Raw genomic sequence first — 26,318 nt, 5'->3', positions numbered from 1 at the left:
TACCTTCCCGCCGGAGCGGTACCTATTTATCTACTTGCACTTTTGACGGGCTTTCGAACTGCTAGGTTGGCAGGAGCAGGGACCGAGCAATGGGAGCTCACCCCATTGCAGGGATTCGAACCGCTGACCTTCTGATCGGCAAGTCCTAGGCTCTGTGGTTTAACCCACAGCTCTACCTGCATACTACTTATGTCTTTATTGATTGCTTGGTTGCAGTCATGTCCCACATTTTCTCCAAGGAGTTTGAGGTGAGGTCCATGGTTCTCCCTGTTTCTCATTTAATCCCCATAAGAACCCTGTGAGTTAGGTTAGGCTGAGAGGCAGCGACTGGCCCAAGGTCCCCCAGTAAGTGGGGATTTGAACCCGGGCCTCTCAGGTTGTAGTTTGGCATTCCACACACTGGCTCTCTACTTGGAGAAAGGATGCAAATTTTCACAATACGCACAGCTCAAGGTACAGCCAAGCTTTTATTGGAGGGAAGTCAGACGGGGAGTAGGAATGACCGTGGGTGGCAGGTAACTGACATGCCTGAGGCTTTAGTTGAAGGTAGATCTGTGTTCGCGGGCTTGGCCCAGCATGCCAGATTTGTTATTTCTGTTGCACGTTGCGGCTTTGCATAATTTCTCTGACAAATGCAGAACTAATGTGACATCCACACACCACATTAGATTAGTTCCATATGATCAGTTCTAATCCAATGAAGACCCAATGAAATTCATGTTGCTCTAATGCGAATCGTGATTTAATACTCCAATTTGTAAGTACTTTTGTCTGGATGTAGCATGTAATTTGCATCACCGGCAGCCTCGGCTCAAGACAGACAGTGGCTGAACACTGAGGACAAGACTGCCTGATTTATATCTGTCTGGAAGAAGGGTGAGGGGTAGTGGTTTTTGACAATCTACCCTCTCTTTGACAGCTCCCTTAAAAGCTGCTCTAGGGGTTGGGAACACCACCACCACCCCTTGAACAGTGTGGGAGAGGCTAGAGCTGCAACACTAAAGGCCCAATTTCTAGTCCAGACCAAGAGCACATGTGGGAACTCTAGCAGTGCCCTGTCTGAGGAGCACAATTGACTGCTATGGATATATGGAATGAGGCACTTCCTTAAGGTAATCTGATTTATACCAGATTTTGTGAACTGTTTGAAAGTACAGTGGTGCCTTGCAAGGCGAAAATAATCCGTTCCGCGAGTCTCTTCGTCTAGCGGTTTTTTCGTCTTGCGAAGCAAGCCCATTGACAGATTAGCGGATTAGCGCTATTAGCGGTTTAGCGGTTATTAAAGGCTTAGCGGCTATTAAAGGCTTAGCGGCTTAGCGGCTAAAAGGCTATTAGTGGCTTAGCGGCTTAGAAAAAGGGGGGGAGCGAAAAAATCGCAAGACTCGCAAGACGTTTTCGTCTTGCGAAGCAAGCCCATAGGGAAATTCATCTTGCGAAGCGCATCGAAAAACGGAAAACCCTTTCGTCTAGCGGGTTTTTCGTCTTGCGAGGCATTCGTCTTGCGGGGCACCACTGTACTCCTAATAATTTTATCCTCTGCTGCTGATTTTACCGTATCCTACTTCTCTGCCAAATGGTCTTCAGTTCATTACACTGGTACCTCAGGTTACATACGCTTCAGGTTACAGACTCCGCTAACCCAGAAATAGTACCTCGGGTTAAAAACTTTGCTTCAGGATGAGAACATAAATTGTGTTCCAGTAGTGCAGCAGCAGTGGGAGGCCCCATTAGCTAAAGTGGTCTTCAGGTTAAGAACAGTTTCAGGTTAAGAGCGGACCTCCGGAACGAATTAAGTACTTAACCCGAGGTACCACTGTATATCAATCACCCCCTCAGTCTTTATCTCTTTTGTTGTTGTTGTTTAGTCATTTAGTCGTGTCCGACTCTTCACGATCCCATGGACCAGAGCACGCCAGGCACTCCTGTCTTCCACTGCCTCCCGCAGTTTGGTCAAACTCATTTTAGAAGCTTCGAGAACACTGTCCAGCCATCTCGTCCTCTGTCGTCCCCTTCTCCTCCTTACTTCTTAGTCATGAATTATCCACTTTGCCTTGTCCCTGGGCTCTGTTCCCCCTCTCTGTGCTATTAGGAAGACTTCACACCATCCTTCCTGCACCCCCTCTCTCCCCATGGGATCACTTCAGCATTCTAGCAGGAGAAGAGTGAAGCTGCCCCTATCTGCTGGCTTAGGTTTCAAGCCAAGAAAGGAGCAGCCCCCCTCCAACCCTGCTGAACTACTTCAGATTTATGGCAGAGTTGGTTGAACCTCCCCATCTCCTCTCCTTTCCTCCAGAGAAAGGTAGAATCTCAAATCTCAGTAGCATTTCAGGCTGAAAGGTTAACAGGAGTAATAATATAAGTTTGCTTCCTTAATACTCTCAGACGAGTTTGTCAAATGAACTCCTTAAACCTCAGACAACCTTTGGAGATTTAATGAAAGCTACAAAATACAATACAGTACAATGCACATAAGAAGCAGCATTCGTGAAGGGGGGGAAATGCATACAATCAGCCAGCTGACTCTCGTATCTCAGCATGTTAAAAGAAGCTCATCAGAAAAAGTGCCACAAACATCACCCAGGCTGCTTGCTCTCTTTACTTTGAAGCGCATAAGCTATCGAATGCGGGGGGGGGGGGCGGTCTGTACGCATCTTCTACACAAATCACCAGTTACAGGAAAACGCAAAAAAATGCCTCGAAATGGAAATGCTTCCTTGCTACAAAATCAGATTAATCGCATTCCTCAGGGCAAATCTGAACTCCCAAGTTGACAAGCCGCCTGTTAGATGTCAAACTTTTGCTTGTGAAGACTTGCATGGTGAATAGGATTGAACTGAATAGCAGTTCACATAATAACTCTGAGATAGACTGCGAGGTGTGGAACAAAAATTGGAAGAAAGACAGCAAAAAACTATAAAATAAACTATAAACGAAAAGAAAAGATGGAGTCTACATTGCTAATCTAAAAACATTATTTAACTAATTAGTTCTTCAGTTGATGGTTTGTTGTGAAAGTTTGGGAGTGGCCCAAGCAGTATTCAGTGAGTAGAGATTTTTTTTTGCCAATTCTGTCATATGGGAGGAAGACTATCTCAGGCACGTAGATGACATGGTTCTTTCCATGCTACAGTGGTACCTCGGGTTACGAACTTAAGTCGTTTCAGAGGTCCATTCTTAACCCGAAACCATTCTTAACCTGAGGCGTGCTTTCGCTAATGGGGCCTCCCGCTGCTACCGCGCGATTTCCGTTCTCATCCTGGGGCAAAGTTCTCAACCCAAGGTACTCCTTCCGGGTTAGCGGAGTTTGTAACCCGAAGCGTTTGTAACCCAAGGTACCACTGTATTGGCATTGCTTCTCTCAGGAAGTCTCCCCATTTAACCTGATCAGATGGGGACTACAACCAACCATACTACAGAGATAGTATAAGGATTAGTCCTAAGAGCCATCTTGGAGAAGGAGGAAGAAGGAGTGGCTGGTGGTATTTCATTCTGGATTCATGTTGTTTGCCATTCTTCATGTAGACAGGTATTGGGATTTTGCCAAATGGTTGGTCCTTCAAAAGTGCCCATTGGCTGTTTATCTGAATTCCCAATTTGCCTGTTGCTCTGGTGGTGATTTATTGTTTTCATCTGCTTCCATTGTATTCATGCTTATGCAGAGATGTTTTTGCATTCACTGGTCCAGAGAATGTAAGCCCTCTCCAGGGTTTCCTCGCTGATGTCGTTGAATATATCTGGAAAGCAAAAGTTCCAATCAGTAATCCAAAATAGTGCCAAACTAAGATTTGTACAGTTATCTAGTTTCTTTTTGTTTCTGGAAAATTGAGCAGTTGTTTTGTTGTGCTTAAGTTCTACATTTGCATTTTGAGTGTGTGCATTTTTGCCTTGAGTAAATGTTTTGTGAATGCTTAATTAACCATACGATATATATCATTATTTAATCCATGGTCTGCAGCTAAGTTTGTTCACTTCCTTGACTGCTGCTTGGCTATGTGTGCATTTTGTGTTCTGCCCATGGATTCACTGGTGATACTTGGACTCTCCTCAGTATTGCCCACTGTGGTTAAATGTCTTCTGAATGCTTATTTCCTTTGAAAAAACCAGAGAGCTATGCATGTGACTTGATGGGCAGTCTGCAGATAGACTTGTCCTGTTTACATCTTCTTTGTAAATGCTCTGAGTTCTTGCTTTGTGCTCGTGACATGGTTCTGTTAGGTAGAGCTAAGGTGGCCTCAGGGTTGGGTGCTATCACTTGATGGCAAGAGACTCGCAACCATCTGCAGTGCTTGTACATCTTTGAACAGGCATGGGGAACCTGTGGTCCTCCTTGTCTACAACTCCATCATCCCTGATCATTGGGCCATTCTGGCCAAGGCTAATGGGAGTTGGGACCTAGAGAGCCACAGACTCCACTCCCTGTCTTAGATGAAGAAAGCATTTTCTGTCAGCTGTTCTTTCTGGCTCTTTCAGATTGCCCACTATCAGAATCTTAGTCTTTCCAGACTTGGTTACCTTCATCCCAAGTAAGTGTGAGCAGGGTTGGAGCCTAAGTCTGGTTTTGTAATGGGAATTACACATGCTGCTTGAATGCTTTTGATACCCGCTAAGCTTTACAAAGGGAATTAGTCAACCCTAATGCAATTACTTGAAGTTGCCTGTTTAATTACATCTTGGAGGTTGTATAATAATTCTGGTGGTTGTATAATATCTGAAGGAAATGCTTTGTCATAGTTTATTTAAAGGTTGTAATTAAAAGGGAAACCCAATTAAAACTATAAGCATGGAACTGCAAATTGTGTGGCGGGCATGCTAATGTACATCCCTTTTGTGGGGCTGCAATGGTTGAGATTTCAGGTGCAGAGGTTTCTCCCCACCCCACCATTTCCCTCTTCACACAAACACTGCCAGTGTCAAATAAGAACCAAGATTAGAACTCTGTTGGAACTGCTCTGGAGTGAATGGTTTCAAGACTGCAACCAGAGTTCCAGGAGAAAAGGTCTGGCAAGAGCTTATTCATATATCTGCTAAAAGTATGAATGAACACATAGTGCAGAGCATCGAAAAGTTCCTTGTGAGCAGGGCTGGCTCCAGGTTTGAGAGGGCTTCTTCGGGGGGGGGGGGCTTTCCTCCCTCATTGGGCATGTGTGGGTGGTACTGGGCCCACACATTCTCCACATTGACCCAGGCACATCCTGGATGGAAGATAACAGTGAGACATCTACTCTATCTATCTATCTATCTAAAAAAAAGGAGGGGAAAGGTAAAGGACCCCTGAACGGTTAAGTCCAGTCAAAAGCAACTATGGGGTTGCAGCGCTCATCTCGCTTTCAGGCCAAGGGAGCTGACATTTGTCCACAGACAGCATTCTGGGTCATGTGGCCAGCATGACTAAACTGCTTCTGGCACAACGGAACACCGTAACGGAAACCAGAACGCACAGAAACTCCATTTACCTTCCCACCACAGCGGTACCTATTTATCTACTTGCACTGGTGTGCTTTGGAACTGCTAGGTAGGCAGGAGCTGGGACAGAGCAACAGGAGCTCACCCCATTGTGCTCTATCATCTTTCTATCATATCTCTCTCTCTCTCTCTCTCTCTCTCTCTCCTATTTTACATATTGCTTTTCACTCTGTTGCTCCACATCCTGAGCCTTTAGGATGGTCTGGACTTCAGAACGAAATACAAACAATATTGTGTTTTAGAAAGAAGCACAACACCATTCTCAGCTTGCCCTTAAAGCGGATGACCCCAGCAATGACGCACCTGCTGTTCCTAGTCCAGTTGGAAGAGGCATTCTCATGTGCCCAGCACTGTGCTTCAATCTTTCCGTCAAGGCCTTTTTGATAAGATGCCATGTGCATTTCTTGTGCCACACTGGGAGCTCCAAAGCGACCATGCACTGAATGATGAGAGCCTTCTCACTGTCACTCAAAAATCCCTTCACGTGGGACAGGTAAGTCATGAAAGCCATATCAATATTCACAGCTTCTCCATGCATCAGCGTTGGTAAAACTCTCTGAAATGAAGGACACACAAGCATTTATTATATTGTATAGCATATACGCAGATGGCGCTCTGGTCTAAACCACAGAGCCTAGGGCTTGCCGATCAGAAGGTCGGGGGTTCAAATCCCCGCGATGGGGTGAGCTCCCCTTGTTCGGTCCCAGCTCCTGCCCACCTAGCAGTTCAAAAGCACGTCAAAGTGCAAGTTGATAAATAAGTACCACTCCGGTGGCAAGGTAAACGGCGTTTCTGTGCGCTGCTCTGGTTTGCCAGAAGCGGCTTAGTCATGCTGGCCACATGACCCGAAAGCTGTCTGCAGACAAACACGGGCTCCCTTGGCCTATAGAGCAAGATGTGCACGCAACCCCAGAGTCGTCTGTGACTGGACCTAATGGTCAAGGATACCTTTACCTTTATAACATATCAATATTGTTGTGAGATTGGGAATTTAGACAGGAGAGGTTTCATGGGGCCAGAAGGATTGCAATAGTTATTTGATAACTCAGAGGCAACATTGCTAGATATGTAATGTCTCAAGGAGGAGAGGAAATGGCCAGAGAATAAGACTCACTCATATTCCCTCCCCTTGCCAGGGGGACATGGCAAGCTAGAGAGTGGCGAACAAAAAATGCAGTTGTGATCTGGAGAAGGTGACTCCAAGAGTTGAGTTTGGACTCTGTAAGCTAGCAATGTTTGAGGGCTATGTTTCATCTCTCTGGAGATTTGATGTGGGAACAGTGGACTTGCCTATTGGTGTGTTTAACCTGTGTCTCCACCTATGCTCAATCTGTACATTTGTATATGAGCCCAAACATGTCAAAATATCATAAACCTCCTTCCCAAGGAAACCAATGTTTGTGCTATTAAGGGAAAAGGCAGGAAATGCTAACCCAGCCCCCTGTCAAACACCTCACATGATGATTGCATCTGTGGGGGAAGTGGGGCTGTGGCTCCCATCAGATGGCAAACAGACCCTTGAAGCCCTGTATTGGGAAGTTTTTAATGTTTGACATTGTACTGTGGTTTTATTATGCTGAAAGCAGCCCAGAGTGGCTGCAGCAACCCAGTCAGATGGGTGGTGTATAAGTTGTTAATAATAATAATAATAATAATAATAATAATAATAATAATAATATAACAATAATTCATTTGTACATGTGATTATCATGTGAAGAGTGCTTCCTGCTTAATATTTTGGGTTATATAAAGGCAAAGGGTTGGGTTCAGCTAAATAGTTGCACTAGCGGGAGCTAGAGCTAGGACTTCGGCTCTGCCCCCTCCCCTCCCCTTGTGCCCCCACAACTAGCTCCCGGAGGGGGCTCAGGAGAACCCCCAAAATAGTGCACCGGGGAGGCAAGGGGGGATCTTGTCACCTGGCAAGCAGAAATCCGTGCGCTTAGAGAACAATCATAATAGTTTGTGACACTAAATTCCACCCAATATCATCACTCACTTCTGGGTACAAGTAGTGATATGTCACAAGCTGAAAATGCGGAAGCATGCAATTAAGATATTATTATTGTAAGCCCATTGGGTGGAAAGATGGGATAGAAATGTTGTTCAACAATAAATATGCTATCTCCTCCTCACCATTTCCAGTTCTGGGCTTATAAGGTGGCCAAAATCCACCAGCCTGTTCAGATCATCTTCCCACAGATTTGGGGCAAGCTCTTCCAGCATGGTTTCTATGGCAATTCTGGTCGTCTTCAGTGCTGCGTCACCATGGTCAGCTAAGCTGCTGTGTGACTGGAACTTGGTATCCAGTAAGAATTTCCCATGACTTTTCAGCAAGTCAAACAGGCCCTTGTGTTTCATTAGTGCCATCTTGAACAGAACGAAAGAAAGAAGGGTTGCAGTGGACTGAATGAGGGTTGCACAATAATGCCAGGAAGAGGCTTGCTTTGAAAGCATGGACCTCACACTGTACACATAAAACAAGAGACTGAGTAGATCTCAGAGATGATCATAGGCAATTTGAGCGGCTTTAGCATGCACACGAAGTTGATATTTTGGGAGTGAAACTCAGTCACAGGGGAAAAGGAAGCAACAGCTTTGTCCTGTAGATGTTTCACCCAAAAAGACCACATAATAGATGTGGTACATGAGCCACAAGAGAAGACAGGTGTGCATGCAGTGAAAGCTATTGTGAATAGGATATATGAAACAAATGCTAAGACATTGGACAGAGACAACAAAGGTACAGATAGAGGAAGGAAGGGAGATGGTGCTCTCTGTGTAACAGTTGCATGCAGTGACCCAGGAAAGTGAATGGAGTGGGTTTTGTGGGGAGACTCTGAATATGTAAAAGATAAGCAATGAATACAAGAAGGGAGAAGATGTTTCCAATACAGTGGTACCTTGGGTTACATACGCTTCAGGTTACATACGCTTCAGGTTACAGACTCCGCTAACCCAGAAATAGTGCTTCAGGTTAAGAACTTTGCTTCAGGATGAGAACAGAAATCGTGCTCCGGCGGTGCGGCAGCAGCAGGAGGCCCCATTAGCTAAAGTAGTGCTTCAGGTTAAGAACAGTTTCAGGTTAAGTACGGACCTCTGGAACGGATTAAGTACTTAACCAGAGGTACCACTGTACAGGGAATAGGATATAATAGCAAGGTAGCGGCATTGAGAGTGACTCTGGATATGCAAGAATTGGGGAGGACAAGATCAGGAAGACTTGTGCCATAGCTAAGTGGTACAGTGCATAGTTGGCATGCTTAAGGTTCTAAATTTAATCCCTGGCATGCCCAGGCAAAGAAGCCCAGGTAAGAAGGCTGGGGAAAACCCAAACCTGAAGCCTTGGATTGCTATTGCCAAGTAGTTGATGGGGTGGAGACACTCACCGGTCTTCCTGTCACCTGCATCAGTGCTGCTTACTGGGAGGTAGAGGAGGAGCGAAAAGACAGTGGGGAAGTTGTTGCAGTGCAAACACACTGGGGGAGTCAACCTGGTGTTTCTGCTGGTGTGTTTGCACCACACTAACCTCACTGCTGCCTCTCCCTACCTTGTATACCTCCTGGAAAGCAGCAGCAATGTGCATGATGGGAGGTCAGGTGAGCACCCCTCCTGTTACCCTCTTTTGGGCTAAAGAGATAACCAATCAGCATAAGGCAGCTCCATGGGACTACTCATTTCCATGTGTAGAGGGATGTGCACAGGAAGGGGTAACAGGTGTTGTAAGTACCACTTTAGGAGTCGCAGAGAGATGCAGAAACAATAAATGAAAGAGGCCTGTCCTTCCAGTTTCCTCTTGAAGAGCCACATAGCAAAAATCACTGTGAGAGAAATAAATAAACAGGGAGCATCTGTGGAAATGAGCTTGCAAGGAGCAGAGAGTGTGTGGAAGCAGTTGGTGAAAGTGAGGAAGGAGTCTCTGCAGCAAAACCATCATACCTTTAAAATTTCCCCAAGTCCATTGGAGATGTGCTGGCGGGGGACTGTTTTGAGGAAGGCTCTGTCAAGGAAAGTGGCAACAGGAGGAACGTAGCTCCCGAGCTTGTTTTTGCACTGAAGGAAATTGACGCCATTCTTTGCTCCAACACTGGCATCTACGTAGGACAGGAGGGTGGTGGGGACCCGAATGTAAGGGGTGCGCCTCCTGTAAAGCGAGGCTGCCAGCCCCACAATATCCAGGCAAGCCCCTCCTCCAATTGCTATAATAGGCTCAGCGCGCCTGTCGATGCCAAAGATTTGCACTTCCTGCAAGATATCAAGCACCAAATCCATGGATTTGGTCTCTTCTGTGGTGGTCAGGGAAAGGATTTTATACTGAACCAAGTTTGCTTCAAAATATTCTCTGACTGCGGTGCCATACAAGTCATCGACCGTCTTATCGATTACAATGAAACGCCTCTGGGCCTCTTTGTTGTGAAGGGCTCTCTCCAGTTCCTTTGGATCTCTGATGTGCCCGTACAGCAATGTCTTGTTGGAGGGATCCAGAAGACCGCGTGTTTCCACCACCTTATAGCAAAGGTAGATAGGTGCTTCCACTGTCCAGGATATCTCTCCATCTGAGACAGTTTCAGATCTGTTGGGAATTATGAGGGTGGGGGGTGAGTAGTATGGAATATACATTAGTTTTGTCTATGGCTGAGCCAAAATGCCCTCCACAGTTTTCACTCTCACATTTGCACGTGAAAGGCAGAGTCCATTTGATGGAGACCCTGCTGAAAATCAGACCCACTCTTATCTTCAGTGACAGCATCATCATTTCCTTTTAATCTTTTTGAAAAGCTATTCTCACTGCCCTCTCAATGCCACCTTGGAGCTCTTCCTGGTAGAGAGGCCCCTCTTCTGGCTGCCATTTTCTCTCCCTTGGAATGCACCTAGCATTATGAAACATCTAGATGTGGTGTCCTTCTAAAGGACAGAGGCACTTCTTTTTGGGAGGGGGGGTGAACAAATGAGGGGTTGCCATTTCCCCCAATAAGCTCTCTTAGATTTCTCTTCAGTCTTCTGTATTTTGCTCTCTCCTCTGCTAATTCTTTCTGTGGCTTTTCTAAAGCCTTGGGTTCTCTCTTTTTCTTTCCGTGGGGTGTACAAAATCATGTACAGAGGAACTAACATCATTCACAGGGGTATGCTGAGGAGAACAAAATGGTAACCTCTAGCTACCGTGAAAAGAAATACCTGATTTACCACAGCCACAAGTTGTAAGAAGGAACCCCACCACCATTCCCCTCACAGAGCTACAGTTCTCAGTGGTTTAACAATCAATCCCTCTTCCCAGGGAACTCTGGGGAATCGTAACTCTGTGAGGGGAATGAGGGCTACTTAATAATTCTCAGCACCCTTAGCAAGCAAGAGTTTTCCCCACATTCTTTGGGGGAAGCCATGTTTGTTTAAAGTGGTCTGCCTTAAATGTGTGCCGCTGATGGGGCCTCGGTGTGATCTTAATTTTTTTTTACTTTTCAGTTCAAATGTAGCACTTTCTGAACTCGATGTCTTTTTCTGTCGCTATGCAGGGCAACAAAAGAAGGTGCCAACTTTTAAAAAGGCTGAAGTCAAGCAGCAGCTGGAAGGAATGACTTGTTTTCTTTTGAATTTAGTGTCTCAGTTTTTTCCTGCCTTGCTCCTGATGCTGTGTGTTGTCAGACGATGGACAGGTGGGCTTGGTTTGGGCTAAACCATGTCACAAGACCAACTGGGGAGGCCTGGTGGGCCTGATTAGGTGCAGTGTAGTGGTTAGTGTGTCAGACTTGGAAGTGGAGAAAAGCTTAAGAACCCAGCAGTGGAAAATTCACTGAGTGGTTGTGAGCCAGTCACCACCTCTCAGACTACCGTACCTCGCAAGGTTGTTGTAAGGATAAAATTGCAAGTTGGCAGGGGACGAGGGGAATCAAACACATTATTTCTGTCATAAATTCTGTGCAACAGTCAAAGAATCTCTGTAGTTCACTCACACTGTTGCTGGCAAGGTTATCAGAGTCATTGCACTGCTAGAACTTGCCAGCTCCACAGTGGCTCGGAATGAACAGGAACCGAAGTGTGTTTCTACCTTTGTAAAATGCAGCCTAAAAATCTGTAACCGTTGATGGTCTACATCAAAATTCATCTTGATTCTACAAAGATGATTATGATCTTTACACAACTGCAAATATTGTGGAAATCTGCAATATGTGAAGTAATACAACATGGTTAATATTTAATGGTCACAAATGTGTTCTGTTGCAAGAAGGAGGAAATTGTCCTACACTCAAAGGTTAATTAACTGGAGAGATGACTTTCCTGCACAGAAAGCAACGTTTGTCCTTAGGGGGAAACTTGTCAGACATTCACCCATCTGTGACTTTCCCCCCTTTAATGTTGCTGCAGGATGCAAACTTCACTTGAAGTTTATGACAAATGCATTATGCTTTTTGATCAAGCTGATGGTTTTTAGTATCACTGTATTTGTTTTCCCCCATCTCTGGAGTTCATTACCCGTGTCTGTGAATTTGGAAATGTCTGCTCTCGAAAATCCCTTCTCTGTTCAATTCCCAACCCCAATCAAATTCCATTTTAGCTCAAAAGACTTTCCAAGCATTAGAGAAAGCTTCAGCACAACAATGAGAGAGGCAACGTCATTAAGTCATGCCACTGCAGTCTCCTCTTTTTGTGCCTCAGTACTTATGCTCAGCTGAAACTGGTTTGTTTCTTATTCTGACTAGGCTGCGGATCTGAACACAGGCTGCTTCAACCCTGTTGAATTCAAAAGGTTGTCTCCAACTTCAGCCATATTTGGATGGCTAAGAGACCTATGTACTCTAAGCCTTGAAGGATAAATAGCTACCACTTATTACACAGTTGTCTGAGAACCTTACCACCTTGGCTAAATTAAAGCATATTACATATAGGCATCAATATTGCGTGGATACCTACTCGGACACATGGAGGGCTTATAATGTATGTTTAATTTTAATATTTGTGTGCTGAAGGCCAATGTATCCGCAGTGTGAGCTGGTGACGATCTACCCATATTATCAGCATTGTTTGTATATTATTATTTTGTTTCTTTCCATTTCTCTCTCTCCTTTAATTATATTTTATATTTTATCCTTTTCCTTGTTAAATTTGCAAATACAATATATATATATATATAAATATCAACAAGAAGAAAGCCCAGTACAATACTTACATTGAAATAAGCCCCAATGACCACAGGGAGACTACCTTCTGAGTAAACATGCCTAGGATTGGGCTGCATGTCAATATTGATATTAAATTTGAAAGCTTAGCAATGACACTCATCAGGACAATATTTGAGAACAAATAATCTAGGCATCAACATCTAATACCTCCATGATTTCCCATTCCAGAGACCATGAATGATTACTTAACCCAAATAAGAGGAACAGTGTCTCTGTTGCTTCACATCACAGAGTATTGTACAAATAAAATGCTTGACGTTTTATTATGTTTTTATATTTTGCTGGAAGCTGCCCAGAGTATCTGGGGAAAGCCAGTCAGATGGGCAGGGTATAAATAATAAAATTATTATTAGTAGTAACCTCATCTACTTACATCTTAGCCTGGGAGACCACGATCTCATTCTCAGCATCATGAATGGTTTCATCTTTCTTGATTCGGCACCAAGTATTTTTGACCCGCACTAGCTGGAAGTCTGTTTGCTTGGAACCCTGTGGTCCAGGTTTTGTATCAGCCAAGAAGATCTCTTTGGACTGTGGCATGGTTGCAATGTCTAGTTCAAGAGGTTTCTGGTAAGAGGGGGATTTGCTGTTTGCTTATAAAAGCTCCACGGGGACCATTGTTTGGAATGGGAGGTGTTCCTCACCTGGTGGAGTGAAAAGGTTGGGCTGGGGGGAGGGAATTACAAAACTATCATTACTTAATCTCTACACATGAAAGAGGGGTGGTCACATCACCCGGACCTGCGTGCTCACGTGTGCATACACACACGTACAGTGAAAATGCAGAGCCTAGGGTTGTATAACTCAATAGTTTTATAATGATCAAAAAGTACAATTAGAGTGCACTTAACTTCTAACAGGAGGCCCTGCAACGAAACGGCAGTGATTAATGTTGAATCATTTCTATGCCATAAAAAGGAGGATTCCAGGAATTTATCTCAACTTCCTGACCCTTTTGATTATAACACAACTTTATGTAAGCCTTGATGGTATTTGAGATAGAGCCACATAATATTGGTAGAACTGGATACTAAGGCCCTGCTGAATTGTGTGTTTTATATTTGTTTTTATGGGCTTCTGTGCTCCTGTTTTGTTGGTTTTATGTTGTGTTTTTTTAAGCATATCATTTGTTTTATGTTGTGCACTTCTAGAGAATTTTTTAAAAAAAACATGAAGCTGTTTGTAAATGCAGTACATAAAATAAATGCATGAGACCATCTTCAAGACAATTCTCAATCTCTGTTTTCTCCTCATCTCTGTCACATTTGTAGCTCACTTGTCCTTAGTGCAGCCCAGAGTAATACACCTCTGCCTCCCCCACCTCATTTTATTGATGTAACAGCCCAATGAAATAAACATGGCTGAAACTAATTGCCTCAAGGTCATGCAAGGTCATGTCTAAGCAGTGATTTGAGGGCAGGTCTTCCCATCCAAATTGCAGCACTATCCACTATGTTATACTGTCACACAGCTGCTGATGCCACGTTGTCTTCTAGTCCAAAGCATCTCAAAAAACAAAGTGTGCTTTTAAAATATTCAGTCTTCCATTCTAATCTAGAGTTATGAGTGATCAGCCAGTGTGGGGTAGTGGTTAAGAGCGGTAGACTCGTAATCTGGTGAACCGGGTTCATGTTTCTGCTCCTCCACATGCAGCTGCTGGGTGACCTTGGGCTAGTCACACTTCTCTGAAGTCTCTCAGCCTCACTCACCTCACAGAGTGTTTGTTGTGGGGGGAGGAAGGGAAAGGAGATTGTTGGCCGCTTTGAGACTCCTTAGGGTAGTGATAAAGCGGGATATCAAATCCAAACTCTTCTTCTTCTTCAGGGCTCCTGCATGATTTCTCTCTCCTATACAAGTATGCAATATATTTCCACAGACACAGAACATGGGCCAAGATGCACCACCTTCCCAAAGCCCTGGGGTTGCCAGTGTGGTACCTTGGGTGGACTGCTGCCCTTGAGGACTTCCCTTGAACCCCACTCATAGTCCCCTTTATCATGAAATGGTGAGGATGGTTATCTTTGCCCCTTCCTCTGAACAATACACAGAGTGGAAGTAGGCCTTTTTTTCAGCCAGAACATGCTGCAACTTACTTCCAGCACCTCTCAGGTGGGCGCCATTGCCATTATAAGAGAAAAGGGAAGCGTTCGTGGTGAGTTCCAGCAGCTCTTTTTCTAGAAAAATAGCACTGAGTGAAAGGAGGAAGTCCAAAGAGTGGCACTCTTTGTCACTTCCTCTTTCAGTTCTGTGGGCTTTTCAAGGCACACCCCAAATGACATAATAATAATAATAATAATAATAATAATAATAATAATAATACATATTATTTGTACCCCACCCATTTGAATGGGTTGCCCCCGCCACCCTGGGTGGTTTCCAACATATAACAAGCTAGCAACTTGTTGAGCGAACCCTGTACACCTTATAAAACCCATGCTTTCTTGTTTCCTTTTAAATCACATGTGGAGCAGTTACCATCTTTATAAAAGTAATGCATGTGTAGGATCCAAAGTTCTCAGCATTCGTAAGACAAAAGCAAAAGCACTGACATTGCACTAGGTCAGATCAAAGCTTTGTTGTGACTCCTACTATCTCTGGCCAGTCTCTTGCAGCCCCCGAGAATCTTACAAGCAACCCATCAGTTTCCAACTGTAATTAATCTGCATGTCCTGCCTCATGACGCCCAGTATAATGGTCTCATTTTGCATTCAGTGCACCTGCTGGTCCCTCCCTCAGATTCCAGGCTCACATCTTGTTCGACGAGAGCCCCCTCTCCAAGACCGACTTAGATCAGCTTATATAAAGCAAACAAGCACATGTGCCGCTGCCGCTGCTGCCGTGTGATACTGTCAGAAGTCCTTATACTCCTTAGCCAAAGAGCAAATTTTGAAAATGCCCCAGGGCGGCAGAAAGTCTTGCTGATCTTGCACCTCAGCCAAGTCGTTCTGTAAGAGGGCCCACAGGCTCCAACGTGCTGGCATAATTGGCCCTGCCCGTCACGTGGACAAAAAGATATGCACCCCTCCCCAGCTCTGCAAAACCGATCTCGTACAATCAGCCGCAACATCTCCAGAAGCCTGGGTGAAGGGTACCACAATGCCACACTTTGCAGGTACTTCTGAGCAACTTCCTTGTGTTTCACTTTTTTTTCCTTTTTGAGAGGTGTCTTTCAACCTCAAAACTGAGTCTGCATCACGAAAGGGGGCGGGAGAAGACATTTTGTTGTGACACGTTAAGTTGGTTAAACTGTTTATTTTATTTGAAGCCTTGTTGTTTTGTTTTGGTTTGTTTCTCTGTCCAGGAGCGGTGGGAAAGGATGGAGTTGTGGACTGGGAGGAGATGAGTGTATTGGTAATGGTGCCTTTTCCCTGGGCATGATTTTCAACAGTTGTTATTAGTCCGCCTTTTAACTGTTATTTGCAGTCACAGACTTTGATCTAGTTGTTGGTTGTTTTAGGTAAGGGCAGGGCCTGACAAGTACCTGGATGATCAAAAGGGGAAAAAGTAATTCTTGGTTCATTGAGGCTTCTAGAGGGATGTATGATATTGGAGGTAAGACTAGTTATGTAAGGAGAGGGGCTTTAGACATTTGGAAGCTATTGCCCTTTTCTGGTCCTTCTCCCACCCAACAAGATTTAGGCTCTTATGTTAGCCTTCCTAATTGTGTTTTATTTATCCAAATTCCACTTTATCATAAAAAAGGTATCACAGCAGTTTACAACTACATGAAAACATAAAACCAGACAATAAATCATAAAAAGTTTAAAGCAAGGGAAAATAAAAAAAAGAAATTAGAAATTAGAACATCAATAGACCATTGTATGTGGGATATGTGTGTGCTGATCCTGAACACTAGGTCATCCCATAATAAAACATCAGTCATCCACAATTTGGTTGTGGATGAAGCAGCAGCCCAAGTTTGTATTACTGAGACCTTCAGGGGGCGGGCAGGGGGGCATGAGGCTGACCTGACCCACGTTTGCCTATTTGGGTCCTTAGTACCTTGTTAATAGGGATGCTGGTGGCGCTGTGGTGTAAACCACTGAGCCTCTTGGGCTTGCTGATCAGAAGGTTGGCGGTTCAAATCCCTGCCATGGGGTGAGCTCCTGTTGTTCTGTCTCAGCTCCTGCCAACCTAACAGTTCGAAAGCATACCAGTGCAAGTAAAGGTAAAGGTACCCCTGACCATTAGATCCAGTCGCGGACGACTCTGGGGTTGCAGCGCTCATCTTGCTTTATTGGCCGAGGGAGCTGGCGTACAGCTTCCGGGTCATGTGGCCAGCATAACTAAGCCGCTTCTGGCGAACCAGAGCAGCGCACGGAAACGCCGTTTACCTTTCCGCCGGAGCGGTACCTATTTATCTACTTGCACTTCATGCTTTCGAACTGCTAGGTGGGCAGGAGCTGGGACCGAACAACGGGAGCTCACCCCGTCACAGGGATTTGAACCACCGACCTTCCGCTCGGCAAGCCCTAGGCTCTGTGGTTTACACCACAGCGCCACCCGCATCCCACCAGTGCAAGTAAATAATAATAATAATAATAATAATAATAATAATAATAATAATAATAATTTATTTATATCCCACCCTCCCCAGCCGAAGCCGGGCTCAGAGCGGCTAACAACAGTAAATAGGTACCACTCCGGTGGGAAGGTAAACGGCATTTCCATGCACTGCTCTGGTTTCGCCGGAAGCGGCATAGTCATGCTGGCCACATGACCCAGAAAAATTGTCTGCGGAGAAACGTCGGCTCCTTTGGCCAGTAAAGTGAGATGAGCGCCGCAACCCCAGAGTCATTCGCGACTGGACTTAACTGTCAGGGGTCCTTTACCTTTAATACTAAAAATAAATGCACCTTGGGGTTTTTTGCAAGAAATATTTCATGTTGGGGAAATATGACTTTTTCCCCAACATGCCAAATATTTTGCAAAAAAACCAAGGTGTTTTCTTTTAGTATTAAAGGTAAGGACCCTGCAGTTAAGTCTTCATTGACTCTGGGGTATGAATATTATACATTCATGCTTTATATTCCATGTACTGTCAGAAATCTGAATTGCTAACGTTTATTGCATGATTGTGTCACTCTTGTTTGAATAATAGCTTCCTACTTCCAAGATGCTCCTAGTTATTGCAAAAGAGCTGTCTTCTGAAACAAGCTAGACATGATCTCCCCTCTCAAAACAACTGAATGCACCTGATAATGGAGCTTTCAGGGCTTGTTAATAGATATATTAACAAATGTTTGCATAAATTCTTGTCTAGATAAGGTCCCATTTGAACACGTTGTCTGGGGATGCCTCAGTGGCTCATCTTTATGGGCTTGCATAAAGAAAGGCATCGTTGTTGCCTAGTGTTAGGATGTGGTGCCCTGTTGACTTCTGCACGTGTAATATCCATTATGAATGCCATATTGAATATATCAATGCCATGTTCACTTCTGATCTTATTATGCAGTCAAGCATGATGCTTGACAGTCATCATTCCCACACCATGTTAGAGACCTGCATTTGGTGTTATAACCCATAAGGGTGGAGTTGGGTTATAAAACTACAGATGCCAAGGCCATAATTCATGGGCAGCAAGGCACGGTTAGCAATTAGCTGTGCTTTTGTAGGTAAATTATGTAAATCACTGATTTTAAAGGAAACACTTTTGTCCCCGTTCTTCTTTCCTTTTTTAAACTGAAACTTAGAAAATGTCAATCTGCAATAGGTAAACCCATATTATTTTGCCAACTCCTTTCTACAAATCTATTTTTTTCCTTCAAAAATCACACCAAGTTTTTCGTCTTCATCACCATCACCCGTAGGTGCCTGAGCAATGGAGATGTCTCACAGAATTTCATTTCAAAACCTCTTGCCTTCGGTCTTTTGTTTTAGAATTATCCATTGGATCTATAGTTGAGAACCTCAAGAAAGCGAGAGAGATAGCACATGGTCGCCCTGGAATTCCTGAAGAGCTAGGATGTTACCTGCAGAAAGCTCTTGATGCAGCAGGAGGCTTGGACCTTTACCTGACAAGAGAGGCAAGTTCTAACAGGTAACACATTTATCATCTGGCTGTGACAGGAAGTGCGTCAAATTATCTTGTGCTACCTTCTCTACATTGTGAATGTATAGTTCAGTCTATTGTTATGTATTGGCTCTCTTACTGCCATGAGTGGGATTATCACAAATGTTTTGATGGAAATCTGGAAAAAAAATTAATATTTCTTAATGGCCCATGATGGTTAGGTGATTTCTCTTCATGGAATCTAATTGTTAGAAAATGTTTTCTTGATAGTTTCTGTTGGGATTGTTTTGCAACGAGAGAAGAATCAGAGTTTGGTGAGAGTGACACTTCTGACCTACCCCTAGTAAAATGCTGGTGTGTTTGTGTACATGTCTGTTTGTGCCTGAAGGAACAAAAGAAACTATTTTGGATATTACAGCTTCCCTCCCATGCCAAATTGCAGCATTGAGAGGGCAGTTATATTCCTCAGCTCAAGCAAGAATTATTTAGGGGAGCTCATAATGACAAACTTAAACCAACTCGTATCATATAACGATGCAAATAATAAGACATGCAAGTAAAATTGTTACTCACGTGCCTCTCAAGCCAAGCAATGGAGATCAGGAAAAGATGGAGATCAGAAAGTTTAATGGGTGAAGCGTGGCTCTTATTTCAGTCTTTGAAAAAGTATGCAAAACAAATACGCAGTAGATGTGGGCCCACTCCAGTTATTCAATTATTTTAGGCTACAATATTACACAGGTTGCAATTGTAACCTATTGAATTAGGCTTACTCCCAGAGACATGGGGTTAGGATTTCAGCCTTATCTTGGGAATAAAACTCCATTAAACACTTAGACACTTTTAAGATTGTGCTTTTAGATGCACCAGAGCTTGGGTCTTCAAATAACTTACTCTGCGAGCATTAATTAATCTGCTAACTAAATTGCTTTAGTAACTAAACTAATTAATTAAGCTAATTTTAGGTATCATTAATTCAGCAGCCTGACTGGGACTGTCATTATTCCTTTCTCGGCTATAACAATAATACCTGGGTTGCTAAGTAGTTCCCATTTATCAGCATATATTCTGCTATGGGGGAAGAGAAAAAAGTTTGTTCATTTCTTAGGAGCTACCAATGTGTAAACTGTTCCAGTCTGTAGGTTATAGGAAAACTGAGTGTTGGTTCTGTTGCTGAAATAATAGTCGGTAGTTGTCTGACTAACGCTTGCTGGTGATAATAGCTATACATTATCTTATTAAAGTTGTTCAAGCACTGGCGAGGGGCAGCAAAGAGGTTACCCAAAATGGCTTACTCTTCCAGTCTTGGAGTAGCTGAGCATATCTGTTATGGGTTATGAATTTTTTCTTATATTATGGAAGACTGTGTGGGGAGCAGAGCAGGAACAGATGATGTCTATTTCAAATGCTGGCCTGGAGGTATTCATACCTAAGCCTTCTGGGGTTCTGCTTTCTTCCACTGAGAGAGATCTCATTTCTTTGAAAGGAGGAGGAATGCTTGGCTATTCGAACATTGCAGCTGATGTTGCGACCCCCTTAAAAAACAGCTGCATAGAGTGATACTAATTATCTACATTGATTGATTAATTGATTGCATTTATGCCCAGCCTTTTTTCTCTGAGGTGCTCAAGGTGGTGTACGTGGTTCTTCCCCTCCTCATTTATTCCCCAAAACAACCCTGTGAGTTAGGTTAGTCAGGGATGCAGGCCGGCACTCTAACCATGACACCACACTAGCTCAGTGTGGAATAAATGCATGTAAAATTGTCAAGCATTGCCAATTAGGTGGCCAAAAACGACCAACTACACAAGATGGTTCCTCAATGCTCTGCTTCAGCAGGGTGATCCCACCAAAATGTACAAACCACTGATCTAGAGCTTACAGTTTCTTTGGGGGTTCATCATTCTGATGTCTGTTGTGCCTGGACAATGACTATTCTTATACATGGGTGGCCATAGTCATATAAGCAGTGCCTTGCTGGATCAGGCCAGAGTTCCATGCAACAACGTATTATTGCTCAACAACAGCAAACTAGGTGGCTCTGAGAAGCCACCTAGAAGTAGGACTTGAAGATCATGGCCATCTTCTATTACAGGAGTGGGAAGTCTTTGGCCCTCCAGATGTTGCTGAACTACAACTCCCACCAGCCCTTGCAAGCATAGCCAATGGCCAGGGATGATGGATGTTCAGCAACATCTGGAGACTCAAAGGTTCCTCACACCAGTTCTATTAGTTGCTCTTGGCACCTGAAAACCAGATGTATCCATGAAGAGATCTGTCCTTCACAAATTTATCTAAAGCAAGCTAAGCTTGTGTTCAGCAAGCTATATTGAGGTAGCAAATTGATTTTTTTAAACACTGGGGTCATAGCCTAAGGATTTCTTAGAAAGGGGTACAAAAAAAATCTGTTTCCAATGAGTTGGTCCTTTTCTTCTTTTTCCATTTATTAGGACAACATCATCCAAGGATTGCCTTTTGAATGTCCAATTCAGTGAAATGAAGGTCAAGACTAATGAAGAGCAGCTCTCAAACTATGCAGAAGGTGAGTCTTTTGCATTATGAAATAACTATGTTTTGCACATTGATGATGGAGTTTAGGCTTTGCATGCAGGTAAAATTTGGCATACCTCAACAAAGGCTTCATCTAATCCTATATGTTTCCTCACAAAGCATATATGGATTTCCAAATCCTGGGTAGAACCAAGGAACCATGAGATGCATACCTGCAAGCATAGATATGTGATCACATGTTTTATAATTTTGCACTATTTATTTATACCCAAGAGTAGACTAGCTTTATGCCAGGGTAGTTTGTATTTATTACAATATCATGTAGTGTATAGGCTGCAACAACTATTTCTTGTGGAATGTTGCAGACATCTAGAGAGCCAGTGTGGTGTAGTGGTTAAGAGCGGTAGTCTCGTAATCTGGGGAACCGGGTTCGCATCTCCGCTCCTCCACATGCAGCTGCTGGGTGACCTTGGGCCAGTCACACTTCTTTGAAGTCTCTCAGCCCCACTCACCTCACAGAGTGTTTGTTGTGGGGGAGGAAGGGAACGGAGAATGTTAGCCGCTTTGAGACTCCTTTAAAGGGAGTGAAAGGAGGGATATCAAATCCAAACTCTTCTTCTTCATCATCTAGTGAATGTTGTGAATGTTGACTGCCTGCCTGCCTGCCTGCCTGATTCATTCATTCATTTGTTAAAATACTGATATCCTGCCTTTCCATTTTATGGATTCTATAAGTTAGCTGGCTAATATTGGAAAAAAACATTTCACATTATAATACACAATAAAAACTAAAACAAATAAACACAGCACCAACATCAAGCACACACAACAGAATCAATAAAGCACAATAGAGAAAGCCCTACCCTCTTCATAAAAAATGGGATAAATGGAGCAGGGAATTTAAGAAAGATCTCAATGTGTGGGAAGGTCCACTTGGAAGAAAATGGTCCTTAGTGTATCCCAGACCTAGACCACTTATGACAACCTTCTCCAACTTGATGCCCTCCAGATTTTTGGGACTATAATTCCCATCCACCCATGCTGGCTGGGGGTGATGGGAGTTTTAGTCTGAAACTTTTTGTGAAAACCAGTACAGTGGTACCTTGGGTTACGAACTTAATTCATTCCGGAGGTCCGTTCTTAGCCTGAAACTGTTCTTAACCTGAGGCGCTCTTTCACTAATGGGGCCTCCCACTGCTGGCGCGCCACTGGCGTGCAATTTCCATTCTCATCCTGGGGCAAAGTTTGTAACCCGAAATACTACTTCTGGGTTAGTGGAGTTTATAACCCGAAGCGTTTGTAACCCGAAGCATTTTTAACCCAAGGTACCACTGTACTTTGAATTGGGTCCAGAAACCAACTAGAAGCCAGCGCATGTAAAAGAAGCATTTGGTTTGCACAGTTAGCCACCTGGCAGCTGTAGTCCCATTGAAAGCCACACCCTGCCTAAAGTGTGTTACTAAAGTGTCTAGTGGATGTCACCAAATCATGACTTACTTGTACTAACTTGTTTCTATTAAAAAAAGCGTAAAAATGGTGTACTAAAGCTGGTGAAAAGCACGCTTGCCAACTGAGCATTCTGGGTACTGCTTATGGCAACATCTAAACAGCAGTTTTGAAGGCGGTCAGCTGTATGGATCATACACAGCAGAAACCACAGTTTTTGTACAATTGAGTCCACAGTTCTCTTTCTCCTCCCTTCCTATCCTTGCCACAAAAGGAGGCAATCCTACACACTGGCAGACGAAGGTGGGGGTGGGGGGAACAGTCTGCCCCTGGTGCCATCACGGGGGGTGACATCACAGCCGCCCCCGCCCTCGGGATGCTCGCCGCTCATGCCCCGGGATGCACACCGCTTGCCACGCTCATGCCTGACACGTGCCACACCCCCGTGGGCGGCGCGCCACACCCTCTGGGACGCACGCCAGCCACGCCCCTGGAAGTACGCCGCTCCCAGTGCCGGAGCAGGTAGCTCTGCCACAGATCCTACAACCTGTAATGGTTGCACATTCTACGTAGTAGCAGTCATACTTCCATTTTAGAAAAGAGGTACCGGTACTTTTCCACAGATATTTCCATGATTTGCATCAACACGCTGAAAATTATAAGTGTGCAGTCTCAGAGGAGGGCTTGCAATCTATTACAGTTCATAGGTACTCTAATTTTTTTGTACCCCACAAAGAGATAAAACATAATAGGTGTGCATACCCGCAGGCTGAAGACAAGCTTCAACAAGCTTCCATGTATAAATTCAAAATCATGCAAATGGGAGATAAAGATGTGGAGATATAGGGTTGTATACAACAAAGTTTTAATGGGCCTAGGTTACTCGTGTCCATTAATTTTAATGTGTCTACTCTGAGTAGGATTAACATTGGATCCAACCCATTGTTGCCATCACACCAGTAGCAACCTATTCCGTTCCTGAAGAATGCACAGTCCAAGCATTTGATATGAGTGAACAGCCTTTCCCCCTCAAGCCATCTTTACTTATTTTGCTGGCAGTAAGGATATTAAATTAATGAAGGAGGAGTCAAATTTTTATTCCTGCAAAAATCTGGGTGTTTTTATAGAGGATGATTTGTCAGGGATGAATACTGGTCCATTTCAGATTATTTCAACACTCAGTGCCTTTGCTCCTCTGTGAAGTTATTACACTAAATCGCCAGGTTCGTGCATCCCAGATGTTGCCATCTTTTGAGTAATACATCATCGAAACAAAGTGCCCTGGAAACGTATAGCAGGAATACATTGTTCAAAGGGCAGCAGCGATGATAAATCTCTTAAATGATGTTGCTGTCTGGGGATAATGACTTTAAGAGCAAATGCAAGGTAATCCCGTGATTCTCAAACCCCCCACCGACTTAACATGTCCCAGAAACATGATATGTGAAACATCTTGAAGCCTTTTTCACAGGGGCTAATATTCAAATATTTAGCAGTTCAGGTCCTGCTTTAGAACAATGCTAGCTGGCATTTATCAAAAAGGCTTTTAACATTTTAAATGATTGCCTGTTACTTCCTGAAGCTCCATGTTGATGCTGTCACTTTGTGGTTATAGTCCCAATTCTGAAATGTTCTTGTACCTTCGCTTGCCATTTGAGTACGTCTTGAGTGAAACTCTGGCCCCAGCTACACTGGGGAATACCAGGAATACCATGTTTAACATGGTATTCGACAGGAATACCATGTTTAACAGACATGGCTTCTCCCCCACAAAAAACTCCCTGGGAACCATAATTTATAACTTATGTTGGGGTCTCTATAAGCTGCGGAAGCACAACGACAAAATGTAACATAACAAAACAATCCGATATTAGAAATTTACAACAGAGGTCACAAGTTGCTCACTGCAAAGCAATATCTGTGAAAGCCCTACACAGACCTGAACCATTTTAAAGCCTTTTTCAGATACTAAGCACACATCCCACAATATTCCCCAAGACCTCCACTGCAAGGGCTAGAAGAGTGTTTTGTTTTCATGGAAATTGCCAATCTAAGAATCACAGCTCCCCCCCCCCCCCCGGCAGCTTCTAGTCAGTTTGTATAAATAGAAAAGTCTCATGCTTTGGACATTGCCAGTGGTACTTGTGTATGTGAAATCAAAATGGTAGAAATGTGATGTATTTGCATCCTGTTTTCCTTTCTGCCCAGGGCAACTTCACAGGATGCTGGTGCGTATGACAGGAGCCAAAACGATTTTGATAATAGGAAGGCTAAAAGTCCCATCCATTTTGGCTATGGCTGAACTGGTGCCAGAAGATAGCAGCATGACCATATGTGCCATACAGCCCCAGTTTGGAGAATCCAGCCAGGAGGCCTTTGATTTCTCAGCTCATGGCAACAAAATGAGGGCACAAATAGGACCAATAATGGACTCCTTGGAGGTACGGTTTTGCTTTAAGAACTGTTTGTTGAATCTAAGTGACAAACACTGTTAATTATTGCAAAACTTCACATACACCTGTATTCTAAATTCCCTTGCTGCTTCATTAGACCCACCGAAGATTGACTCCATGAACGAAGGTCATACAAATTAGACTAGGCTCATAAGATTACCCCACCCTTGCAATTAACAACTTGCCTGGTGCAGAATACTGCTGCAAAATACTGAGGGTCTTATCTGTGCAGGGGAGGGGGGAAATGTATGTATTAATCATCTTGCTCATGAGCCTCCAGGTGATTTACATAAAATGCAGGGAAGGAAAGAGGAAATTGGCCTTCTAGACCTTGACCTTCATACTAACCTGGAGTAGAATTAGGATCAGAAAGATGCACATTTTGTGGTTGTAAAGGTCACCTATCTGTGCTACACAGGGAGGGAGGTTTGAGAGTCGAAAGGAAAAGGGTGCTATTTGCTTTCCCTCCAGTCCTCAGATTTCCCCATGCTGCTTGCCTTAAATCTGAACTCTTGAGTACCACCGTATATAGAAATATAGGAGTTCAGGAGGAGGATATAAAGTTGTTCTGGTGGGCTTGCTAGAGATCAGGCCTCCCAGTCAACGATACAGCTTGAAAAAGGCCCAAAATTTCACTACCCAGCTGGGCTTTAGTTAGGGCTAACTGAGTTCCTTACATGCTCTTCCTGCTCTTCCTCACTGCAGCCTTCTTTTGCATTATTTCTGCTGCCTTCCCTTTGGTTCTCAGTTAAACGGTTGCAAGTTTCTCGGACTCTTTTGTCGCTGTGTGCTTAACAGGAAATAAATATGTACACCTCAATACAATGATTTTGGCAGATACACTTAGCGGTGTGGGGGTGTGGGGAGAGAACGTTACAGATCACCTGCAATGGTGCAAGGTTTTAAAAATCCTTTTGGCTCCCTGCAAAGAGTGTGAAATTAATTGAATTGCTGTTGCTCTCTAGTGCTCATTCAGTGTAACTGACTGTGAATAAAAATATCTAGAGGCAAGCAGAGTACATGCAGTGTGAAGATTAAAGAAGGGCCCTGGATGGGAGCGAAGACATGAAAATGGAACCTTTAAAGGAGAGCGCTGCGGTTGATTTTCCGATGGCGTGCTGTAAACAGCCCTTGCGAAAGGCTAAGTGATCTAGATTGTCAAACACGGCCAGAAGGCAGCACGTTTTCAATACCTCCAAAGTGGGGTTAAGTTGGAAAGAGTCACAACTCTTTGTAGCACATTTAGCACTGCTGCTTTTC

At 43.9% G+C, this 26,318-nt stretch overlaps 2 protein-coding genes across 2 annotated transcripts in view; one reads left to right on the top strand and one right to left on the bottom strand.

The window, feature by feature from the left end:
- Positions 1 to 2,411: 2,411 nt before the first annotated feature.
- LOC310701656 (2-epi-5-epi-valiolone synthase-like) lies at positions 2,412 to 13,311 on the bottom strand. The gene is made up of 5 exons (XM_083492890.1): positions 13,009 to 13,311; positions 9,400 to 10,033; positions 7,597 to 7,830; positions 5,767 to 6,019; positions 2,412 to 3,734 (listed from the first exon to the last, which is right to left on the bottom strand). The coding sequence occupies exons 1-5, from the start codon at positions 13,173 to 13,175 to the stop codon at positions 3,652 to 3,654; spliced, it is 1,371 nt and encodes a 456-aa protein (XP_083349016.1). The 5' UTR covers positions 13,176 to 13,311; the 3' UTR covers positions 2,412 to 3,651.
- Positions 13,312 to 15,633: 2,322 nt separating this feature from the next.
- Positions 15,634 to 26,318, top strand: part of LOC310701526 (uncharacterized protein) — a 54,716-nt gene continuing 44,031 nt past the window's right edge. Inside the window, exons 1-4 of the mRNA XM_083492542.1 lie at positions 15,634 to 15,747; positions 18,516 to 18,675; positions 21,099 to 21,190; positions 24,814 to 25,046. Coding sequence (XP_083348668.1) covers positions 15,732 to 15,747; positions 18,516 to 18,675; positions 21,099 to 21,190; positions 24,814 to 25,046 — 501 coding nt within the window. The 5' untranslated portion in view covers positions 15,634 to 15,731. The remainder of the gene's footprint in view (positions 15,748 to 18,515; positions 18,676 to 21,098; positions 21,191 to 24,813; positions 25,047 to 26,318) is intronic.

Source organism: Podarcis liolepis (genome assembly GCF_965112155.1).
Source record: "Podarcis liolepis genome assembly, chromosome: 2".
NCBI classification, from domain to species: domain Eukaryota; kingdom Metazoa; phylum Chordata; class Lepidosauria; order Squamata; family Lacertidae; genus Podarcis; species Podarcis liolepis.
Note: the sequence above shows the minus strand (reverse complement) of the source record. Positions and strands in the feature narration are given on the sequence as shown.